The 24,962-nt window shown below is 48.7% G+C and overlaps 1 protein-coding gene across 1 annotated transcript in view; it reads right to left on the reverse strand.

Moving 5' to 3' along the window:
* The window catches only part of LOC146869553 (E3 ubiquitin-protein ligase TRIM39-like), a 112,722-nt gene extending 105,635 nt beyond the window's left edge, over positions 1 to 7,087 (reverse strand). The window contains exon 1 of the mRNA XM_085604775.1: positions 6,632 to 7,087. Coding sequence (XP_085460901.1) covers positions 6,632 to 7,042 — 411 coding nt within the window. The 5' untranslated portion in view covers positions 7,043 to 7,087. The remainder of the gene's footprint in view (positions 1 to 6,631) is intronic.
* Positions 7,088 to 24,962: the final 17,875 nt, after the last annotated feature.

The raw sequence follows: 24,962 nt of genomic DNA on the forward strand, positions 1-24,962 counted from the left end.
ATGTGGGCGCCCCTACTATGCTTGTGCTGCTGGACCCCTCAGCGGCCCACAGCACACAGACTGCACTGGCTGCAGTCACTGCTTCCCTCCGCCGTTCTTTGGATATGGGCGCCCCTGCTATGCTTGTGCTGCTGGACCCCTCAGTGGCCCACAGCACACAGACTGCACTGGCTGCAGTCGCTGCTTCCATCCGCCGTTCTTTGGATGTGGGCGCCCCTGCTATGCTTGTGCTGCTGGACCCTCAGCAGACTGCATGAGATTGGTGTGAGAGGTACTGTCCTTCAGTGGTCGGCTGACTTTTTAAATAATTATACAGCCTTATGCACACGTGAATTTATACAAGCAATTTCTGAAATTAGGTTTCAAATAAGAAGTTCATTTTTGTTCCATGTTCACTCTTTACTTTTCCTTGCCCACTGCCAACACGTGTTTCGTCATTTTGAGCATCTCGCCCAACGACTTCGTCAGGGCTCGAAATAAAACAGAAATTCCCCATTATACATATACCACACATTTGTCATACAATCTTAATAATCCTCACCCTGTGACATAATGTGCATTTTTCTTATGTCAAATGGAAAGTGACCATGTAGTGGAAACCCGTGCTTCAATGCCATGTCAAAATTAATATGAGCGGCTACATCTCACAGCCATTGGCAATCATTGAAAAACATTTTCTAAAATGGAATTCAAAAGTGTGTTCATCATACACAGATAATCTTGTGCTAATTTCACCTCCAGCAACCGAAATTCTCCTTAAATTATTAGACTTTTTAGATGGTCGGACTCAAATAATCACCCTGGGTCCATTTAAATCTCGTCTGGTTCCATCCCCAAAGGAGGACCACGGGGCTCATCCTTGAGCCCGACGCTGTTTAACATCTATGTCGCTCCTTTGGCTCAGACCGTTAAAGCCTCTGCTTTTGAAGACATTTCTTATACCGACCATACCCAGTTGATCATCTCCCTGGGACAGGACATGGACGGTGACATACACCGATTTCGAGATTGTATGAGGAATATGGCAGCGCGGATGTCTAAGAACTGTCTTCAGTTGAACAGAGAGAAGACGCAGGTCTGCTGTTTGGCAAAGCCCAGCATCTCTGGTCTCCTGACTGGTGGCCTCCTGAACTGGGGTCAGTCCCCTGTCCAAGACAATGACCGGTGGCCTCCTGAACTGGGGTCAGTCCCCTCTCCAAGAAAATCTGCAAAAAACACTTATTAAAATAGACCAGGAATTGTCTATGACAAGCCACATAGCCACTACAAGATGAACAACCTACAGGTGGTGCACAGTACGGCTTCCTGTTTGGTTTGTAGCCCCCCGTCAGGCTCTCCTTCTGCCCCCATCCTCAGGGCCCTCCACCGGCTTCCGATCAGAAAGCGCATTGCTTTCAAAAGATGCTGCGTTACCCACAAAGCTTTCATGGGCATTTCTCCTTTGTATCTGAAAGGCCCATTACGTTATCATTGTCCTGCTCGCACACTCAGAACCAGCGACAAGGTGCTCCATTCCTCGCATTCGTGCCTCGACATATGGAGGCAGAGCGTTCTCCTACACTGCACGGCAGCATGGAATCAGCTTCCACTCTATTGCCGCTGCTGCTCGGATTTTGCTAAATTAAAAAAACTGTTGAAAACCGGACGGCTTCAGTTATTAGGTGCGAGTTATGAGCAGGCCGAGTGCCAAGATGCACCTCCAGGTGTGATTCATTGAGCTTTATTAAATGGATGTAACATAACATACACCCCCTCGACTGATGAACCATCCCTTGACCTTGTCCCATGCAGGTGCCAGCCCCATGCAGGGTCTGTGAGAGAGAACAGACAACCAAAGAAATGATCACAGTCTGTGACAGGCACAGGAAGAGTGCAGACTGCAACCCCAGGCAGGGTCTGTGACAGAGAATAGAGAGACACAGCGAGAGACCAGGTGCTGGCCCCATGCAGGGTCTGTGAGAGAGAACAGACAACCAAAGAAATGATCCCAGTCTGTGACAGGCACAGGAAGAGTGCAGGTCCCAACCCCAGGCAGGGTCTGTGACAGAGAATAGAGAAACACAGCAAGAGAGCAGGTGCCAGCCCCATGCAGGGTCTGTGAGAGGGAACAGACAACCAAAGAAATGATCACAGTCTGTGACAGGCACAGGAAAAGTGCAGGCTCCAACCCCAGGCAGGGTCTGTGACAGAGAAAAGAGAGCCACAGTGAGAGAGCAGGTGCTGGCCCCATGCAGGGTCTGTGAGAGAGAACAGACAACCAAAGAAATGATCCCAGTCTGTGACAGGCACAGGAAGAGTGCAGGTCCCAACCCCAGGCAGGGTCTGTGACAGAGAATAGAGAAACACAGCAAGAGAGCAGGTGCCAGCCCCATGCAGGGTCTGTGAGAGGGAACAGACAACCAATCTGTGACAGGCACAGGAAGAGTGCAGGCCCCAACCCCAGGCAGGGTCTGTGACAGAGAAAAGAGAGCCACAGCGAGAGAGCAGGTGCTGGCCCCATGCAGGGTCTGTGAGAGGGAACAGACATCCAAAGACGTGATCACAGTCTGTGACAGGCACAGGAAGAGTGCAGGCCCCAACCCCAGGCAGGGTTTGTGACAGAGAAAAGAGAGCCACAGTGAGACGGCAGGTGCCGGCCCCATGCACGGTCTGTGAGAGAGAACAGACAACCAAAGAAATGATCACAGTCTGTGACAGGCACAGGAAGAGTGCAGGCCCCAACCCCAGGCAGGGTCTGTGACAGAGAAAAGAGAGCCACAGCGAGAGAGCAGGTGCCAGCCCCATGCAGGGTCTGTGAGAGAGAACGGACAACCAAAGAAATTATCACAGTCTGTGACAGGCACAGGAAGAGTGCAGTCCCCAACCCCACGCAGGGTCTGTGACAGAGAATAGAGGAACAAAGCGAGAGAGAAGGTGCCAGCCCCGTGCAGGGTCTGTGAGAGAGAACAGACAACCAAAGAAATGATCACAGTCTGTGACAGGCACAGGAAGAGTGCAGGCCGCCACCCCAGGCAGGGCCTGTGACAGAGAATAGAGGAACACAGCGAGAGAGCAGGTGCCAGCCCCATGCAGGGTCACTGAGAGGGAACAGACAACCAAAGAAATGATCACAGTCTGTGACAGGCACAGGAAGAGTGCAGGCCCAAACCCCAGGCAATGTCTGTGACAGAGAAAAGAGAGCCACAGCGAGAGAGCAGGTGCCAGCCCCATGCAGGGTCTGTGAGAGAGAACGGACAACCAAAGAAATTATCACAGTCTGTGACAGGCACAGGAAGAGTGCAGTCCCCAACCCCACGCAGGGTCTGTGACGGAGAATAGAGGAACAAAGCGAGAGAGCAGGTGCCAGCCCCGTGCAGGGTCTGTGAGAGAGAACAGACAACCAAAGAAATTATCACAGTCTGTGACAGGCACAGGAAGAGTGCAGGCCGCAACCCCAGGCAGGGCCTGTGACAGAGAATAGAGGAACACAGCGAGAGAGCTGGTGCCAGCCCCATGTAGGGTCTGTGAGAGAGAACAGACAACCAATGAAATGATCACAGCCTGTGACAGGCACAGGAAGAGTGCAGGCCGCAACCCCAGGCAGGGCCTGTGACAGAGAATAGAGGAACACAGCGAGAGAGCAGGTGCCAGCCCCATGTAGGGTCTGTGAGAGAGAACAGACAACCAAAGAAATGATCACAGTCTGTGACAGGCACAGGAAGAGTGCAGGCCACAACCCCAGGCAGGGCCTGTGACAGAGAAAAGAGAGACACAGCAAGAGAGCAGATGCCAGCCCCATATAGGGTCTGCAACAGAAAACACACAACACATATGAGAGAGCGAGAACCAAACTTTTACACGGTCTGTGACACAGAACAGTCACAGAAAGTGAGCAAGTGCCAGCAGCTTACAGGGTCTGTGAGAGAGAGGGTACCAGACTCCTACAGGATCTCTGATGTAGAACAGACAGGCACAGCAGGAGACCAACCTACCTCATAAAGGGCCTGTGACTGAGAAAACAGACCGCCAAAGTGAGAGAGCAGACACCAGCGCCATGTACACAGACGACACACATTTACATCAAGAGGGCAGGTGCCAGCCTCATACAGGGTCTGTGAGAGAGAAGACACCACACAAAGTAGAAGGCAAGAAACAGACAGCAAGAGATAGGGAGCAGACATCAGCCGCTCTAGGGCCTATGACCGGAATCAGGGAGTTGCCCTCAGAGAGAGTTTACATCAGGGCAGGTTCCAACGGGGTCTGTGACAAGCAACCATCTCAGCTGAACCTCTGCCTGATGAACCCTGCATTGCTGGGAGTCATCTGCACAGGTGCTCGTGAGAGCCTGTGCGCTACACATTGCATTGCTGGGAGTCACCTGCACAGATGCTCTTGGGAACCTGTGTACTACACATTGCATTGCTGCACATCTTCTGCTGGGTCTGATACCCTTAGGAGTCTGTGTACTACACATTGCATTGCTGCACATATTCTGCTGTGTATGATACCCTTGGGAGCATGTGTACTACACATTGCATTGCTGCACATATTCTGCTGTGTCTGATACCCTTGGGAGCCGGTGTACTATACATTGCATTGCTGCACATATTCTGCTGTGTCTGATACCCTTGTGGGCCTGTGTGCTACACATTGCATTGCTGCACATCTTCTGCTGGGTCTGATGCCCTTGTGGGCCTGTGTGCTACACATTGCATTGCTGCACATATTCTACTGTGTCTGATACCCTTCTGGGCCTGTGTGCTACACATTGCATTGCTGCACATATTCTGCTGTGTCTGATACCCTTGTGGGCCTGTGTGCTACACCCTACATTGCTGCATCAAGCCTTCTGACACCAACAACTGTCACTGCCACACTGAACCCTTTGAGTACCACGTGAGATCCAAAAACACCCACACACATCCCTTCTGATCCTCTGCAGCCGCCTCTGTGGCTCAAGGTATACACCTGTGGTCTCAGCGCTCCGACAGCCACACTGTGCTCTTTTCCTGTTTCTTATATAGGTTTCACAGAGTGCCTTTGCTTACGATCCCTAAGCACCCACACATATACCTTGTGACTTTGGGCAGTCTTCTCTAGGGGATCCACAGAGTCTACTTGACCCCTGAATACCCACAGACATATCTTGTGCTCTTCTGCATCCTCTTCTATGAGGCTCATAGTGTTCCACCTATGATCCCTAAAAGCAGACATACATAACTTGTATTCCCCTGTGAGACTCGGAGGATGTCTTTACTTGGGAATCCTGTCCTCCCACATATATACTGTGTGCTCTTGGGCACACTTTTCTATTGGATCCACAGGGTGAATTGTGATCTCTTAACACCCGAAAACATACTTAGTATCCTCTTAAAGACTTCACTTGTGGTACCTGAACACCAACACACCTACCTTGTGCTCCTCTGCAGGTTCTTCCTCTGGGTAACTTACAGAGTGTCTTCACTTGTAAGTCCTGAACACCCACATACACTCCTTGCACAGATTTGTCTTTGGGGCCCTCTGGTACATTACGACCTATAAACAATCATAGACATACAAAGAGCTCGTAGTAGCTTCCTCTATGGACTCTCCGGTGACTTTTTGATTCCCTGAACATACACAGACATACCCTGTTCTCTTCAGCAGTCTCCTCAGTGGCGCACACAGGGAGGGTGACTAGATGACGCCATGCCACAGGCACTCAAACTTTCCATTGCTGAGCTTTTGAGTTAACATATTAGTGCATTCTGGGAGTTGTGGTCTTGGTTCATTTTACTGAATCCGATTGATTCAACACACCAGATAAAAAATATATATAAAAGCAAAGTCCAGGAATAGAAAAATTGCGTTCCAGTACGAGCCATCTGGTCATCCTATACAAAGGGTGACTTTTGACCTCTGAACACTCACACACAGCTTGTGCTCTCCGGATGCCCCTTGGTGTGGCTCACCAAGTGACTTTGTGTTCCCTGAATATTCACAGACATACCTTGTGCTCCACTTGTCGTTCCTAAACACCCACACGCACCTTGTGCTTGTTTGCAGGTTTTTCATTGGGGCTCGGTGTGCCTCTGTGATCCCTGAATGCCCACAGACGTGCCTTGTCCTCTTTTCCAGCCCCTTCTTTGAGGCTTGAACAACCTGTGATTTCCTAAAATCCAACTTATATACCTTGTATTCCTTTGTATGACTCATTGCATGTCTTCATTAGTGAACTCTGAGCACCCACTCACATAACTTGTGCTCTTGGACAACTATCTTTATGGGACTCACAGGGCGCCTTTGATCACTGAAGACCCAGAGACATTGCAACTTCTGAAAGCCTCGAGGAGTGTATTCACTAGTGAATCCTGAGCACACACATACCCTGTGCTCCTCTGCAGCCGACTCTATGAGGTACACAGAGTGACTTGTGACCTCTAAATACTTGCACACATAGCTCGTGCTTTCTGGCTGCCTCCTTGATGGGGCTGACAGAGTGACTTTGTGATCCCTGAATGTCCACAGACATGCCCTGTGATCTTCAATTGACACACACCCAAGCACACGCACACGCACACAAGCCCCCCCCCCTCCCCCTTATAGTGATATGCAGGTTCCTCAATGGGGATCATAGTGTGAAACTGCGATCCCTGAATGCCTATAGACATACCTTGTACTCCTCTGCAGCCTTCTCTAGAGGACTTGCTGAGTGTGTTGTATGCTCCTTGGACTCCCAGCACACCACACATATCATCCTTTGATCCTCTGCACAGAACAGATTCAGTTTCTCGTGATGTTTCTCACACAGAGTCTCCTCCGGGGGCCTCACGGGGGGCAGTTGAAGCTGTTTTGCAATGTCCACCATGTTCCCCAGTTGCTTGTTAGGTCGGAGGCTTTTCCCAGATGTTTCCCTGCACTGTGGACAGGGGAAGTTTCCATCTCTTCCCTCCCAGCTCTGAGTGATGCAGGAGCGGCAGAAGTTGTGTCCACAATCAATAGTCACCGGATCAGTAAAATATTCCAAACAGATGGAACAAGTGGCCTCTTCCTTGAGGTTCCCGAGCTGAGCTGCTGACGCCATGATTCAGAAATGCAGGAAGTAAACTTAAGTTTCATTTCTCTGTGTGAAGTGGGTGTGTCTGTGCGTCTGCCCCTCTCTGGCTGCGCTGGGACTTCCGGGTTCATGTTACAGTCACAGAGCAGGAGGGAACTGCCACTGGGTTTTGTTCTCACTTTCTGCAGGTCTCAGGAGCTGCACTTAAAAACGATGTTCTGTAAAATCCTTTGTATTTTTTAAATATGTTGATTGTAATCATTGTTTAAGAATTGTACATATTTCAAAATACTTTTTAGGCAATTTCTTCCTGCATTTGCAATTTTACCTTAAGGTTTTAAAGCCTGCAAAGTACCCTCTTTTGCTTCATGTTTTTTAATCTATTCCAGCCATGCATACAAATACTAGTCAGGCCAGTAAATAACCGTCCAGATCAGATCGCAACTCCACCTGTACTTTGTACATGTTCACTTGTTAATGCCTTTAAAACTGAAGTTTTGTGTTTAAGAGAAGATTGTAGCCACTGCCTGTGATTAACCGTTCTGTGTGTGAGGGAAGATTGCACTGCTGCTGCTTGTGCTGTACCCTTCAGTGCACGGGGTAGCTTGCACTGCTTGTGCTGCACTTATGTGTGTGAGGGACGCTTCCACTGCTGTTGTTTGTGCTGCATCTCTTCTGTGTGAAGGAAGCTTGCACTGCTGGTGTCTGTGTCGCACCTCTTTTGTGTGTGAGGGACGCTTGTACTACTGTTGTTTGTACTGCACTTTTGTATGTGAGGTAAACTCCCAGTGCTGTTGTTTTTGCAGCTTCTCTCCTGAGTGAAGGAAGCTTGCACTGCTGTTGCTTGTAGTGAACCTCTTCTGTGTGAGAGAAACTTGCACTGCTGTTGTCTGTGCTGAAGCTCTTCTGTGTGCAGGAAGCCTCCACTGTTGTTGCATGTGATGCACCTCTTCTGTGTGTAAGGGAAGCTTGCACTGCTGTTGTCTGTGCTGCACCTCTCCTGTGTGACGGAAGCTTGCACTGCAGTTGTCTGTGCTGAAGCTCTTCTGTGTGCAGGAAGCCTCCACTGTTGTTGCATGTGATGCACCTCTTCTGTGGGCGAGGGAAGCTTGCACTGCTGTTGTCTGTGCTGCACCTCTCCTGTGTGAAGGAAGCTTGCATTGCAGTTGTCTGTGCTGCACCTCTTCTGTGTGAGGGAAGCTTGCACTGCTGTTGTCTGTGCTGCACCTCTTCTGTGTGTGCAGGAAGCCTCCACTGTTGTTGCTTGTGATGCACCTCTTCTGCGTGTGAGGGAAGCTTGCACTGCTGTTGTCTGTGCTGCACCTCTTCTGTGTGTGCAAGAAGCCTCCACTGTTGTTGCTTACTGATGCACCTCTTCTGTGTGTGAGGGAAGCTTGCACTGCTGTTGTCTGTCCTGCACCTCCTCTGTGTGAAGGAAGCTTGCACTGCTGTTGTCTGTGATGCACCTCTTCTGTGTGAGGGAAGCTTGTACTACTAGTATCTGTGCTGCACCTCTTTTGTGTGAGGTAGACTTGTACTGCTGGCGTCTGTGTTTCCTCTTCTGTGGGAGGGAAGCTTGCACTGCTGTTGTCTGTGCTTAACCTCTTCTGTGTGAAGGAAGCTTGCACTACTGGTATCTGTGTTGTACCTCTACTGTATGAGGGAAGCTTGCACTGTTTTTGCTTGTGATGCACCTCTTTTGTGTGTGATGGAAGCTTGCACTGCTGTTGTCTGTGCTGCACCTCTTCTGTGTGTGAGGTAAGCTTGCACTGCTGTTGTCTGTGCTGCACCTCTTCTGTGTGTGAGGTAAGCTTGCACTGCTGTTGTCTGTGATGCACGTCTTCTGTATGAGGGACGCTTGCACTGCTGGTGTCTGTGCTGCACCTCTTTTGTGTGAGGTAGACTTCTGGCATCTGTGTTCTCTCTTCTGTGGGAGGGAAGCTTGGACTGCTGTTATATTGTCTCTGATGCACCTCAGTTGCCTATAGTGCACCTGTGAAGAGGAAGCATGAACTCCTACTGCCTGTAATTAACCAGTTCTGTGTATGAGGGAAACTTAAATCGTCGTTGTGTGTGCCTTGTGTACCTTTTATGAATGTAAAGATGTTCTGAGTCGACATTTTCATATTTTGGATCTTTTTTCTCCTATCAAGGCTATCCCTTTCTCAAATTCAAGCCTGGGGATGATTTTATATGCCTTGTGTTTTAAAATCTGCCTCTTCCCAGCTGTGGCATGTATGACTGTGTCCTGATTGTGACTGTTCCATACATAAGGGAAGTCTGCATTGCTGCTATATCCATCATGTGTGCGAAGGAAGCTTGTTCTACCTGTATGATCTTCCACTGTGCCTGTTCGTTGTGTGAGCACTGCTGCACCCATTCTGTGTGTGAAGGAAGCTTCTTCTGCCTGTACCTGTTTGATTCTGCACTGTGCCTGCTCAGTGTGTGAGAACTTCTGCTGCTACTGTGCTTAACTTTTATCTGAGGGAGAATCTTGCACTGTGATGGTTTGTGCTCTGCTCAGATTGTATATACAAGAAGATTACACTGTGGCTGCTTGCGCTGTACTCTGTGTGAATAAGAAGCTTGCACTGTGGCTGCTTGTGCTGTACTCTGTGTGACTAAGAAGCTTGCACTGTGGGTGCTGGTGCTGTACTCTGTGTGTGAGTGAGAAGCTTGAATGTGGCTGCTTGTGCTGTACTCTGTGTGAATAAGAAGCTTGCACTGTGGGTGCCGTTGCTGTACTCTGTGTATGAGTGAGAAGCTTGACTGTGGCTGCTTGTGCTGTACTCTGTGTGAATAAGAAGCTTTCACCGTGGGCGCTGGTGCTGTACTCTGTGTCTGAGTGAGAAGCTTGCACTGTGGGTGCTGGTGCTATACTCTGTGTATGAGTGAGAAGCTAGCACAGTGACTGCCTGTGATGTACTCTGTGTGAATAAGAAGCTTGCACTGTGGGTGCTGGTGCCGTATTCTGTATGTGAGTGAGAAGCACCGTGACTGCCTGTGCTGTACTCTGTGTGACTAAGAAGCTTGCACTGTCGGTGCTTGACTGTGACTGCTTGTGCTGTACTCTGTGTGACTAAGAAGCTTGCACTGTTGGTGCTTGACTGTGACTGCTTGTGCTGTACTCTATGTAAATAAGAAGCTTGCACTGTGGGTGTCGGTGCAGTATTCAGTGTGTGAGTGAGAAGCTTGACTGTGGCTGCTTGTGCTGTACTCTGTGTGACGAAGAAGCTTGCACTGTGGGAGCTGGTGCTGCATTCAGTGTGTGAGTGAGAAGCTAGCACTGTGGCTACTTGTGCTGTACTCTGTGTGAATAAGAAGCTTGCACTGTGGCTGCTTGTGCTGTACTCTGTGTGAATAAGAAGCTTACACTGTGGGTGCTGGTGCTGTATTCAGTGTGTGAGTGAGAAGCTTGACTGTGGCTGCTTGTGATGTACTCTGTGTGAATAAGAAGCTAGCACTGTGACTGCCTGTGCTGTACTCTGTGTGAATAAGAAGCTTGCACTGTGGGTGCTGGTGTTGTATTCTGTATGTGAGTGAGAAGCTAACACAGCGACTGCCTGTGCTGTACTCTGTGTGAATAAGAAGCTTGCACTGTCGGTGCTGGTGCTGTATTCAGTGTGTGAGTGAGAAGCTAGCACCCTGACTGTCTGTGCTGTACTCTGTGTGAATAAGAAGCTTGCACTGTGGGTGCCGGTGCTGTATTCAGTGTGTGAGTGAGAAGCTTGACTGTGGCTGCTTGTGTTGTACTCTGTGTGAATAAGAAGCTTGCACTGTGGCTGCTTGTGCTGTACTCTGTGTGACGAAGAAGCTTGCACTGTGAGTGCTGGTGCTGTATTCTGTATGTGAGTGAGAAGCTTGCACTGTGACTGCCTGTGCTGTACTCTGTGTGACTAAGAAGCTTGCACTGTTGGTGCTGGTGCTGCATTCTGTGTGTTAGTGAGAAACTTGAATGTGGCTGCTTGTGCTGTACTCTGTGTGACTAAGAAGCTTGCACTGTGGGTGCTGGTGCTGTACTCTGTGTGTGAGTGAGAAGCTTGAATGTGGCTGCTTGTGCTGTACTCTGTGTGAATAAGAAGCTTGCACTGTGGGTGCTGGTGCTGTACTCTGTGGATAAGTGAGAAGCTAGCACTGTGACTGCCTATGCTGTACTCTGTGTGACTAAGAAGCTTGCACTGTTGGTGCTAGTGATGTATTCAGTGTGTGAGTGAGAAGCTTGCACTGTGGCTGCTTGTGCTGAACTCTGTGTGAATAAGAAACTTGCACTGTGGGTGCCGGTGCTGTACTCTGTGTATGAGTGAGAAGCTTGACTGTGGCTGCTTGTGCTGGACTCTGTGTGAATAAGAAGCTTGAACTGTGGGCACTGGTGCTGTAGTCTGTGTATGAGTGAGAAGCTAGCACTGTGACTGCCTATGCTGTACTCTGTGTGACTAAGAAGCTTGCACTGTTGGTGCTAGTGATGTATTCAGTGTGTGAGTGAGAAGCTTGCACTGTGGCTGCGTGTGATGTACTCTGTGTGAATAAGAAGCTTGCACTGTGGGTGCTGGTGCCGTATTCTGCATGTGAGTGAGAAGCTAGCACCGTGACTGCCTGTGATGTACTCTGTGTGACTAAGAAGCTTGCACTGTGGGTGCCGGTGCTGTACTCTGTGTTTGAGTGAGAAGCTTGACTGTGGCTGCTTGTGCTGTACTCTGTGTGAATAAAAAGCTTGCACTGTGGGCACTGGTGCTGTAGTCTGTGTATGAGTGAGAAGCTAGCACAGTGACTGCCTGTGATGTACTCTGTGTGAATAAGAAGCTTGCACTGTGGGTGCTGGTGCTGTATTCTGTAGTGAGAAGCTAGCCCCATGACTGCCTGTGCTTTACTCTGTGTGACTAAGAAGCTTGCACTGTCGGTGCTGGTGCTGTACTCTGTGTATGAGTGAGAAGCTTGACTGTGGCTGCTTGTATTGTACTCTGTGTGACTAAGAAGCTTGCACTGTGGGGGCTGGGTCTGTATTCTGTATGTGAGTGAGAAGCTAGCACTGTGGCTGCTTGTGCTGTACTCTATGTAAATAAGAAGCTTGCTCTGTGGGTGCTGGTGCTGTATTCAGTGTGTGAGTGAGAAGCTTGACTGTGGCTGCTTGTGCTGTACTCTGTGTGAATAAGAAGCTTGCACTGTGGCTGTTTGTGCTGTACTCTGTGTGACGAAGAAGCTTGCACTGTGGGAGCTGGTGCTGCATTCCGTGTGTGAGTGAGAAGCTAGCACCATGACTGCCTGTGCTGTACTCTGTGTGACTAATAGTGGCGGCTCCTCTATAGGGGCGTTTGGGCGCCCCCATAGAGTTATATAATAACTACCATTTTTGTTTCTGTCTTCTCGCACTGCGAGAAAGCAGAAGTGCCTGGTTTGGGGTGGGCGGTTCTGCTCGAGGGCAGGGAGGGAGTGGCTTGCCCACTGTTCTGCATACTGACTGTTTGGCCGGCCCCAGGGCCGACCAAACAGTCAGTATGTACAACAGTGGGCAAGCCACTGCCCCCTGCCCTCGAGCAGGACCGCCCACTCTCCCTGTTCTCTATGTAGGCTGCTGCATGCAGCAGCCTACATAGAGAAAATGGCCCAGGTGGGGCGCGCTCAGATTCGCCTCACTAGTTCCGATTGGCGGAGAGGAGGGAGGCTGCCTTTCCTAATGACGCGGGGAGAGCTGCAGCCGGCCCGGGCCGGAACTGGAAAATGAGTCAGGACCAGACGGCGGGAGTCAGGACCCATCCAGAAGATGGCGCGGGATGGTAAGTTTTATTTTATATATTTTTTTCCCATTAAACCCCTCCTGCCTTATCCCCTATCCCCCGCGGCGCGACGACCCCATTTCCACCCCCACCACCCGCCCGTAATGCCGGCCTCGACTGCTCTTAGGGATGTGAGAATTTCGTATAATTATATCAGAATTTTTGCAAAACTGCATGAAATTACTCGTAAGTCTACCAAATGCAAATACATCACATAGAGTTATATTTTAGCATAAAATATGTGCTTGTGTTCATTTTTGACATGAGGATGCATTTTTTGGTTAAAATCTTTCCCAAAAACACAAGTGTTGCCAATAACAGCTGCTCGCGCGCTGTTTGGGCATTTTCAGGTCGGCATTATTGTGTCCTTTTCCTGTGGTCCATTAAAGACAACGAAATGCTTGTAAAACCGGCGCGAGGAGGAGATGGTGTCGGGAGGTTGAATACAGACTGAAATATGGGCCTAAATCCATTGGTTGTTTTCTGAAGTCATTGCAATATCAATTTAAGCTTCATCACAAGCCACCACGATAACGTTTGACCTAAAGCCTGGTGCAGCCACTGACATGAATGTGTATATTACTGTGGCAATCAACCGCTTCACAAGATGGCCCTTACTAATCGGAAGCACTGCAGGTCTCCAAACTAGCAGTGTGCCGACCTTCATACTGGTATATCACGTGGCATCAGCACGAGATGTATGGCAAGCCCAGGTAGCCAAAGCGCTGTGCAAGCATGGCAGGTAGCCAAAGCACCGTGCAAGCATGGCAGGTAGCCAAAGCACCGTGCAAGCATGGCAGGTAGCCAAAGCACCGTGCAAGCATGGCAGGTAGCCAAAGCACCGTGCAAGCATGGCAGGTAGACAAAGCACCGTGCAAGCATGGCAGGTAGCCAAAGCACCGTGCAAGCATGGCAGGTAGCCAAAGCACCGTGCAAGCATGGCAGGTAGCCAAAGCACCGTGCAAGCATGGCAGGTAGCCAAAGCACCGTGCAAGCATGGCAGGTAGCCAAAGTACCGTGCAAGCATGGCAGGTAGCCAAAGCACCGCGCAAGCATGGCAGGTAGCCAAAGCATGCAAGCATGGCAGGTAGCCAAAGCACTGTGCAAGCATGGCAGGTAGCCAAAGCACTGTGCAAGCATGGCAGGTAGCCAAAGCACTGTGCAAGCATGGCAGGTAGCCAAAGCACTGTGCAAGCATGGCAGGTAGCCAAAGCACTGTGCAAGCATGGCAGGTAGCCAAAGCACTGTGCAAGCATGGCAGGGCAGCTGACACGCAAGCCAGGAGAGTGAAGATGCGGCGGACGCCAAACTGCTGGAGCAGTTAACTAGACTTGCGCAAATAAAGCAGGGGTAGACAGGTTTAACATGATCTCCATAGTATAAAAGGGCCGGGTTTGGGCCACGTGGATCGTGTGCAGGATTATTGAACAATGCGTGGTGGTCAGAGAATTCCAAGACGGGGACACAGAGAAAGCAAGAATATGAGCTGAGGCTGCTCCTCTGCCTCACTCTGTAGACGAACCACTACAACTCGCGATATAGAATGATTGTGTTAACAGTATGAGGTTTCATATAACAGTGTGTTGTGATACGGGTTAAATTGTTCTTTATTTAGTGTCCTAAGGTGGAATCGTGTGATAGCCAAAGTAAACGGGTAAAGTGAACGTGGATTTATTTTAGCTGTGTGTTGTGATCTGGATGTCACAATGTCGTACTTTTCAATGAATTATGGTTTGGCACTTTTTTTGCAAGACTGAAGTGAAGCTCTACAGTGTGCTGTGATTTGTTTTGTCGAGGAATTCATAATGTGGGTCTGTGTATATTGTTGTGTATTCTGACCCTGGTGTATGGTGTGATATAAATTGACAGGGGTGACTTCAGATCACGGAGAGTGCCAGGGTGTCTAATTAAAACAAAGGACGTAGTTATAGGCGATAAAATTAATGTGGTCATTAATTACTCCAGACACCACCACATTGTGATTCGGCTAGCATCAAACCAAACATATTTGTTATTTGTATATGAGAGTGAGAGCAGATGAATGTACGGCACTTTTGAGGTGCAGTGCAGTATGACAATTTTACGCCTTACCACTTTCAAAGGTCACCAGCCGCCACTGCTAGATACCCTTCCTTTGCTTGGTCCTCTGTCTATCTTGATGACATAGCAGCCTAAGAACACTGAATGAATGCTGTTGCAGCACTACCTTCTCGAATTCTCTAGAGCATGTATTCTTGGTAAGGTACGAATGTTCACTTCATTTAATTCCTTTGGCTTTTGACTTGTTCAAGAGAGTGCCGCACACCTCCTTATTTACTTTTGTCAGTATGGGGTCTGACAGGCGTTGAAAATTGGCCAACGCACGGTCAGACGTGCCGATATTACAGTCAGCAACACCTGGACACAAGGATTCCAGACGTTAATTATCCCCTGCCATACCACGCCGCTATATTTTTTCTTCTACCAGCGTGCGGATTTTATACTTAGCATCCACTGCACTGCCGATGGTTTATAAGCGCGTGGTCTGACACGCGCCCCACAACACGCGCAGTCACTGCCAACCACATGCTGTCTTTCGACTTGCGACTTGACAGTAGCACGCTGCACTCTCCTGCGCGTTCTGCTCCACATGCTGTCTTTGGACTTACGACTTGACAGTAGCACGCGGCACTCTCCTGTGCGTTCTGCTCCACATTCTGTCTTTTGACTTACGACTTGACAGTAGCACGCGGCACTCTCCTGCGCGCTCTGCTCCACATGCTGTCTTTTGACTTGAGACTTGACAGTAGCACGCGGCACTCTCCTGTGCGTTCTGCTCCACATGCTGTCTTTTGACTTACGACTTGACAGTAGCACGCGGCACTCTCCTGCGCGCTCTGCTCCACATGCTGTCTTTTGACTTGAGACTTGACAGTAGCACGCGGCACTCTCCTGCGCGTTCTGCTCCACATGCTGTCTTTCGACTTGAGACTTGACAGTAGCACGCGGCACTCTCCTGCGCGCTTTGCTCCACATGCTGTTCGCTCCCGCTGCACACTCTACTTACTCCACGCGCTCGAGCTGCCCAACACACAATGCCTCGAGTAAGCGATGCGCTCAGCTTCTTAACACATGCTGAGCAGCAGGCATGCAGCACAACACAACAATGTCTCATCATAGTTTTGACTCTTAAAGCTGCATAGAGGTTTAACGAGTCTGCTGAAAATCACATTGTGTAACATGCAAATCACATTTGTATTTTATGTAGATAGGTAAGTGGATTATTGCTTTTGACACAGAGATCCTTTTGTTACTTGCAATTCGTAAGTTCACATACTTCCAGTATAGTACAGTGAGCTAAGAACCAGGAGCTGCATTCAAACTGCAAGGCATAGGTATGGAACCTTACTCTTTTTTTCTGCAATCTGTCATTTTCCAATGATTCTAAAAACAGTTCCTTTGGTTAGTAATAAAGTTTTTTGGTGCATATAAACCCAACCAATGCATTACATTTTATATCGTCTTTATGCATCTCTTGATGTTGTACTCTTAACATATGACTTTCAGCATGGACTGCATGTGATTCCTACCAGGCGCGCAAAACCCATTGGGCTCACCGGGCTTCAGCCCCCCCCCCCCCCCACCACCCCCCCCAGACAGCCTCGCGGGCTGGCGTCCGTCTATTTGCAGCCGGACCCGAATACTTCACAGGTCTTTAAAAGACCATTTACTCGTTAATGAGGCTTTTGTTGTGTTTTCACCCCTTCTTACAGCCCGCTCCCAAAATCTTTCTCAGCTGCCCCCCCCCCAAATGTGGCTCTAGTTGCCCGCCTGATTCCTACACCTTTTAAGCCTCATTTGCGTACGTAACATTGCATTGACATTGATTTACACAGTTAAAGGATTCATTGCATCTTTAGTCTGTGTTTAAAATGCATTTACTACCTCTGACAAGGAACTGTGCGTGAGATGCAGAGCGCTCTGATGCATTGCATGTGGGTGAGTTGCCCCATAAAAGGAAACCATCAAACGTTCTAACACAGCATGCACATTTCATATGTACAGAAGGTAAACAAAGTGAAAACCTGCCTCCGAATCATATTTCCTGTACGTCCTTGATTTCAGCGGGTCTCATCAAGCTTCTTTGGCCACGCCCCCTGTTCATGTCACTGCTGACGGTAGGTCCGCACTAGTAAAAGGGCGGCAATACCTGCCTGTGCTGCTCCTGCCTCCGGTGAACCCCGCGAAGCAGGGACGTAACACAGGCCCCGGATCCCCCGCAGTGCAGGGGGGCCCTGAGCTGCAGGGGGCCCCCTCAGCACTGTACTCATGCCGGAGAGCTCCAGATTATATCCGGAGCGGGGGCCCCTCTGTGTACCTTGCAGGGGGGCCCCTTCATCTTTCTTTACGCCACTGCCGCGAAGGCATGGCTGGCGACTGTATAGTGAAGCTTGGCGGCAGCGCTCTGACACACAAAGGGCAGCTGGAAACTGTGCGAGCGGACGCCCTCCCGAGAGCAGCCGCCACCGTGAAGCGCCTGCATGCCGAGGGGAAGCGCTGCATCGTCGTGCACGGAGCAGGGTAAGCCAGAGATGGCCTCTGGGGGTCCGGCTGCAGTGGGATTTCATCTTCGCCCACGTTCATATAGAGAGCTCCGTGAAGGAGCTGCATGCCGAGGGCAAGAGCTGCATCGTGGTGCACGGAGCAGGGTAAGCCAGAGATTGCGGGCCCGGGGAAGAAAGGTCAGCAGACTAGTCTTCCCCCGGGGATTTCGCGCAAGGGAGGGAGAGGGTATGGCAGGGGTGGGATTAGGGGTGGGGTCGTGTTAGGAGGTTAAAGGGGGCTGGGAGAGGAAGTCCTTCCTCTTCCTTTCCCCAGCGCCTCAGGGTGGGTTAGTTAGGTTGTTTTGGCCACCCGCCCACCCTACAGTCGAGGAATTTGATTGAGGGCTACTAAGTTTTTCTATAAGCATGCCAGTTTAGGACGGGTTGTGTGTACGGGGAGCGGATTTGGGAGGGGGGAGGAGTCCATGACGGGCATACTCACCCTTCCGGGGAGGGGTATACTGGTGAAAGGTGGGGGTGCGTCATACCAGTTTACGACGAATGGAGATGATGGAGGAGGTTGGAAGAGAAGTGAGGAAGCGAATGGGATAAGTGAGGCGGTTGCTGTGTGAAGTGGGATGGAGTAATTGGAGTATGGGAGAGAATGGAAGACTGAGAAGTTATGTTGTTGGGGATTGTTGGGTTATGGTTGTCCAACCCTGTCCTAATAAATGGCCTTTTACGCTAAGTTACCTTGCGTGGAGTGATTATTGCGAGAGGCCTCTGGGGGCCCGGCTGCAGTGGGATTTCATCTTCGCCCACGTTCATATAGAGAGCTCCGTGAAGCGGCTGCATGCCGAGGGCAAGAGCTGCATCGTCGTGCACGGAGCAGGGTGAGCCAGAGATGGCCTCTGGGGGCCCGGCTGCAGTGGGATTTCATCTTCGCCCAAGTTCATAGCTCCGTGAAGGGGCTGCATGCCGAGGGCAAGAGCTGCATCCTCGTGCACGGAGCAGGGTGAGCCAGAGATGGCCTCTGGGGGCCCGGCTGCAGTGGGATTTCATCTTCGCCCAAGTTCATATAGAGAGCTTACTTTCTATTATTTTCATGCTTAGGCACCGCAAGCGGGGTGATAGGCATCAAGCAGGTGCTCAAAATCGTGAGAAACTTTACGGAGTCTGTATCTAAAAAAAAAATGCACACATTAAAAAACAGCACTTTAACCTATTGTCAGAGAATGTAGCCCATCAACCTTAATGACACTTTCACTTTGAGTAAAATCAGAATCATGCCTACGCACTTCCTGTTATCTTTGAGTCACTGTTTTGTTACATTTCTTAATTTTATTGAAGACGGCAATAGCGGTTAATAGGCACTCTCGAGCTCGACATGCTCCCTGCTGCAGGGCCTTAAAAAGTCTGTCCATGCCGCACCCAGCTCTTGCAAAACGTGTCCCTCATCGGCCATTGTAAACTCCTTCAATCCGATGTGCCCTACCCCTGACAGAAGGTCCTAGGTCAAACAAACATTGGCAAAGCCAATAGGTCCCACCTATGTGAGACCTATTGGCTTTGTCAATGTTCCTAAGCATGTTGTACAAAAGCCTACCTGCAGTGCAGCGGCTGAAAGTATAACATAAAAAAGTGCTATAGCCCCTTCAACGATGGCTGTGTCATAGCGAAGTTGTACTACTTTCAACCATACCGCACAGCAGCCACGCAGCTGTACAACAAGGCTCAAAAAACATTGTACGGCCAAATAGTAAGGCTATTTGGCTTTGTCAGTGTTTTGTTTGCCATGTTGTATAGCTGTGTGGCTGCTGTGAAGCATGGTTGAAAGTAAGAAACAAGCATTGGCATAGCCAATAGGTCTCGCTTTTGGGACCTTATAAGTATTTAGTTATGCAGCACAATATCCTTGGTGCAACAACATCAACTGTTGCATGGCTAAACACTTATAAAGCCCCAAAGGCGAGACCTATTGCCTATGCCAATGCTTGTTTCCTCCGCGTCTAAGCTAATAATGCTCTTAAAAACTGCCCAGTCATATCTCAATGTTTGACTTGAGTGAAGACTCAATTATGCTGAGTTCAGTGTAGGCCACAGCGGTGTGTGAGACGCAGAGCTGCGACCAAGTATAAATCGCATTGCAAATAAACAAAGAGTGGAAAACCCATAAAAGTCGGCTCTAATGTTGAAGCCTGAGAGTACTAGTGAGCAGCGAGGTGAAGTAAACATACAGGAAATCTACAAATATCACACAAAATCTTAATCCAGCTATTCATTTAAATATGTCTCAGTTATGAACATAGTGGTGGCTCGCAGCTTGGCTTATCGTTGGAATGTGCGTGCATCTGCTTTCACACGTGGCCTGGGCATTGTATTTTCACACGCAGGTAACATGACCTCTTGAAAAGAAATGGAATTTGTAGTGCTTCAATGAGTCCTCCTCACAGGGCGAAGAGGAGCAATTTAGTCGCAAACTGACTCCAGGTCCATTGTTATGTTGCTGCGGACGCTCAGGGGCACAGCATTGTCATCTCTTTTACTTCACTGAGGCAGTTACGGCTGCGCGGGCACGGCTGAGAATCGGAGGGAGTGCGGGTAGAAATAACACGCGAGTGGTGACGCGATGCTGAATAAGACAAGCCCGGGAGCTGTGTGTGCATGCGCTAAACCGAAATAAAAAAAAAAACACGCGGGTGGTGACCTGATCTGTGGTGGGGGAGGGGGAGGGAATTGAAGCGCAAGCAAGGCGGATAGAGGCATGCAAGGCTTAATGAGCCTTGACAGAAACCCATATGGCGGCTGCGCGCGTGCACGCAAGCTTGAGGCCAGCAAAAGCCTCTGGTAGCACTTTCAAAACCCACTCACTAAATTTCTCGCAGAGCAGCACATGCGCTGGCTCAGCGAGACCTAAAAAGCACTATAAAGAGGCCAGCGTTGACCATGTCGCAGCACTTTCCTAAAAAACCTTTAGCCATTGTACAGTGCAGTTATGCTGCTGTCGAAAATGACTGTAAACATTGACAAAGCCAGTAGATGTTGCATAGGCGAGACCTATTGGCTTTGCCAATGCTTGTTATGTATCAGTTTCTGCGATAGTCTAATCTAGCAGATTACCAGCATTGTAACTAACATGTGTTGCTATTTGCAACTCGGCGGTATGCATTATTATCACCTTTCAGAGCATAAAAGCTTGTCAGTCTGATTGGATTCAAACCTGTTGTTAGCACAAAGGTTACCTAAGGGGCCTACCTCACGTTTGAAATCCATACACTATTTTATCTTATCATCTGCTTGTTTTCACATACAAATGTAAAAGAACTGGGCTGTTTATATTTAGAGACTGGGTTAATTTGGTGAATTACATCCTGTGATTCTGGGCAAATCACTTAATCTCCCCGTACCTAACAAAAAAAAATGAATGTGTTCTCATGTAATGCAACTGGTGCCATGTAAAGCGCTCTGATATCCGATTTGGGTCAAGTTCGCGTTATTTGAAACTCTGTAAAAATAAATAAAAAAATAACAAATAAAAAAAACACCATTCAGTGCATCAGATACATTAACCCGCTGAGCGTTCTTGGTGGACATGTTGAAAGGTGTCTGCTACCAGGCTTGACTTTTTAAGAATCCTTAAACTCCCACGTGTATTGTAACAACTAACTTTCTGATAGTAAACCCCTAAAACGTTAAAGAACTACAACAGGCGTTACTGTTGGTTAACTGTGAAGGCTTGTAAGTGGAAAGGAGGGAGCACTCTGCAGCCACACAGGGAGGCTTGGGTTTCAGCACTAGCCTGTCTGTTTTAGTGCCCTTCGAAGGATTATTTTATACCAAAATCAACTCTGCAACAAAGTGGTATCAGAGTCTAACTCTGCCAGGGAGTCTGGCAACGGCGGCTGCTCCGCAATCCCTGTTGACCAGCAGAGGGAAAGGAGATATAAAATCATATTTTATTATCATCATTTTAATTTTCTCTTGGAATTGTTGGGGCGAGGCTATGCCAGTCATGGAAATGGAAGGGGAGTGGTGGGCAGCACTGCTGTTAGTGCACATGACTGTTTGGCCGGCCATCTTAGGCGTGCCGGACTGTCATATGCATTGACATCTCCTCAACCCGAGCTGCACTGCCGGTGGAGAGAACAGCAGGCGTAGGCTCACTGTCCCATTTGGAGTGGGAAACAAGCCCGCTCAGGCCAATCCTGCGCTCCTCTTATGTTGCCCTACCACACTCATGGACGACCAGCCGCTACTGGAGTCTGGAGAAACATCTGTAGCACCGCCATTGCAGAGGCCGAGGTTTCTGAAACACACCACAGGACAACGGCACTATGGAGCATTGGGAAAGGCAACCTGTCGCTGCTTAAAGACCCATTGAGTTTGCTAATGGAAACTAACTCAAAAGTGATCGGGCCATGAATCACATCACAGACCGATGGGGGTTAAAAGGTCGCTTTTATTTCAGCAACGACAATTCAATACAATAACGCAATCAATGAATTTGCATGTAACCCCACCCCGCCACTCCTTCTTGATCCCTCGTGAAATATCCCCGTATCGATTCCCCAATGAATTTTCCCCCATATCGATCCCCCATGACTTTTTCCCAATATTGATCCCCATGAAATTTCCCCATATTGATCCCCATGAATTTTCCCCCGTATCGATCCCCCATGACTTTTTCCCCATCTTCATTCCCCCATAACTTTTTCCCCATCTTGATCCCCCCATGAATTTTCTCCCACCTTGAACCTCGACCCCCAACCCCTTAGTTTGTCCCTCTTCCTACCTCCTGCCTCATTCCTCTGTCCTGTGTTTTCCCTCTGTCCTAAGCTATTCTGCCTGCCCCAACCCTTCCTTCCTGCCTCAATCCCGTCCAAATCTGCCAATAGGTAAAGGAAACCCCGTGAGAACCCGGGAAGCTAAGCCAAGATGAGGGGCAATTAAATAAATGACGGTAGGGTGGGAGGGAGGGGCACAAAAACGGCCATGCTGCCGCCTACCTTGCCTCAGGACCCCCAACTGGCACAAATTAGAACGCGGCATTTGAAAACCGCTGCGTTCTAAAGGAGGCGCCTCGCCTGCGCGTGCTCGGTCTGGGCAATACTAAGCCCGAAGCAGCACCGGGGGTGGACATTCTTCGAATGCCACCCCCAAGCCCCCCCATCGGGCAATGAATCATATCACAGACCAATGAGGGTTAAAAGGTCGCTTTTATTTCAGCAACGACAATTCAATACAATAACGCAATCAATAAATTTGCATGTAACCCCACCCCTTCTTGATCCCCCATGAAATGTCCCCATATCGATCCCCTATGAATTTGACCCCGTACCGATCCCCCACGAATATTCCCCCACCTTGAACCTCGACCCCAACCCCTTAGTTGGTCCCCCTTCATACCTCCTGCCTCATTCCTCTGTCCTCTGTTTTCCCTCTGTCCTAAGCTATTCTGCATGCCCCAATCCTTCCTGCCTGCCTTAATCCCATCCAAATCTGCCACCAGGAAAAAACCCAGCAAAGGCGTTTTTCCTGCCCCCCCTCTTCTCCCCCCCACTAAGGATTTGATTTGTGAAAGTTTCCCCTTTCAGTAAAGATGAAATCAAAATCCCAAACCAGTTCAGTATCAACAGCTGATTTAGATGAAAACGCCAGAACATAAAATCTTGTTGTCAAGACACAAGTAAGGGACTGTCGCTAATACTGCCCTCAACCCCAAGTTGCCATCCCAATATATCGAGTAACTTTCTTTAATATTCACCAAATACAATTCTTTTGGTATAACCAAAAGTTGAACCCCATCAGGTTTGAAAAATCTGAAAACAAGTAACACAAGGCCGGAAAGTTGTACCAAGTCATTTTCCATTAATCTTAATAAACTCGAAGCTAAAAACGTAGGTTAAATCTATAACAACTTCGTTCAGCCTTCATGACTGCCCACTTTAGAAAGGAGTGTCCCACGATCCAGAAGATTGCCATGTATGCTGGAGAAGAGATTTGACAACCTAGAAAGAAAAAAGATTTAGCAAGACCAAAAAACGATGTCTAAAATTCATTCAAATCTCTAACATATCTTAAAGAGCAATTAATTAATTGCTCTAACATCATCCGGGCCATTTCGCCCTGTAGTCATCTGCCATTGAACCATAAGTTGATGAGAGAGCTTATTTATGAGTTAAATCAGCTCACCTTCAGAAAAATCCTGAATCTGGTTTATCATGTCTTCTACTTCTATTTCTAAATCACTTAACCAATTTAATACCATCAATCTTATCGCATCCTGATGAAACTGAGGTACAGTAGAGCGAAGAACTCGAGGGGTTAGAACAGATGCAGAAAGTACAGAATCATTAGACATTTGAAGTGCAGTGGCCTGAGGTGAAGGCGCAGAGGGTTGGGATGGGGGTGCAGTGGCTTGAGGTGGAGGCGCAGAGGGTTGGGATGGGGGTGCAGTGGCTTGGGTTGGGGGTGCAGTGGCCTGAGTTGGAGAGGGTAAAGAGTGTACCGATACTGGTTGAAAAATAAGGGGCTGAAAAACCGCAGGCACAGGAGGTGAAACCAGGGAAACAAAGGGGAACAACTTTCAATGGTGCAGGGGGAAGAGGTGTTAAAGGTACATATGGGGGTGGGGGTCGTGCTATCAACAACCCATCAATATCTGAATCCACATCTTCTTGGTGGACCTGAACTGCTACAGTTGGTCTAACTATATATTCTTTAGATATTAATAAACAATGCTCTCTATCTAAACATTCCTTTTTCTCCTGAACTTCCTTATCCTTTAATTCCTTATACTTTTGATACTCTGTTTTCCTTTCCTGTTTCCTTTGTACCTTCTCTGCCTTGAGCTGCCGCTCCCTCACTTCTTTTCTCCACATACGCAAACTGTCAAACATAGCCGGCCTAACTTTCTTCAAAAACAATTGATTCTCTAAATACTCGAGTTTGTGAGGGTCCATAGTTCCCTCTAATGGCCATCTCAGATGGGGATCCCCTTTTGGGTATTTGTTCCACAATGTATTATACATGATGGGACAAATACCATATTTGATGTACATCTCAAAATTTGGCGTACCTTCTGGTGGCGCCGGCTGACTTGCTTCCAAAATGCTCTGCTTATCGCAGCAGCAACAACAAAACTTCCAAAGAGTGCTAAACACAGGCATGTTATATAAGAGAAAAAAACTTATAAACAGAGAGAAATAAAAAACATTCTCACATTTACCTGTAAGAAAAAATGTTAGTCAAAACAAATAGCAAGTCTCAAAACAAATCTTAGATCCCTAAATACCAAACAGAACCTAGGTTTCAAAATTCACAAGAGAGTCCGAACGGATTACCAAATTCCAAACAGATTACCAATCAAATACCAAGTCAAGACGAATACCAGGTCAAGCAAAGATCAAACGGACCCAAACCAAATGAACCGGTTTAATACAGTTTTACCTCATGCGTAGTCTTTGCCTCCCATCCGTCGATCCTCCCTGATCAAAAAAATGACCATCCGAAGGCCCCAGTCAAGGCTAGCAGCCGCCGGGAAGATCAGAGTTGGAGAGCTGAAAAATCACCTTGGACCACGAGCAATACTAATCTCATCAGGTGGGGCGCTTCCTCAGCCAAGTTCGTCTTACCGACCTGATCTCCTGCCCC

The sequence above is a fragment of the Triturus cristatus genome, chromosome 1_1 (assembly GCF_964204655.1).
Source record: "Triturus cristatus chromosome 1_1, aTriCri1.1, whole genome shotgun sequence".
In the NCBI taxonomy this organism is placed as follows: Eukaryota; Metazoa; Chordata; class Amphibia; order Caudata; family Salamandridae; genus Triturus; species Triturus cristatus.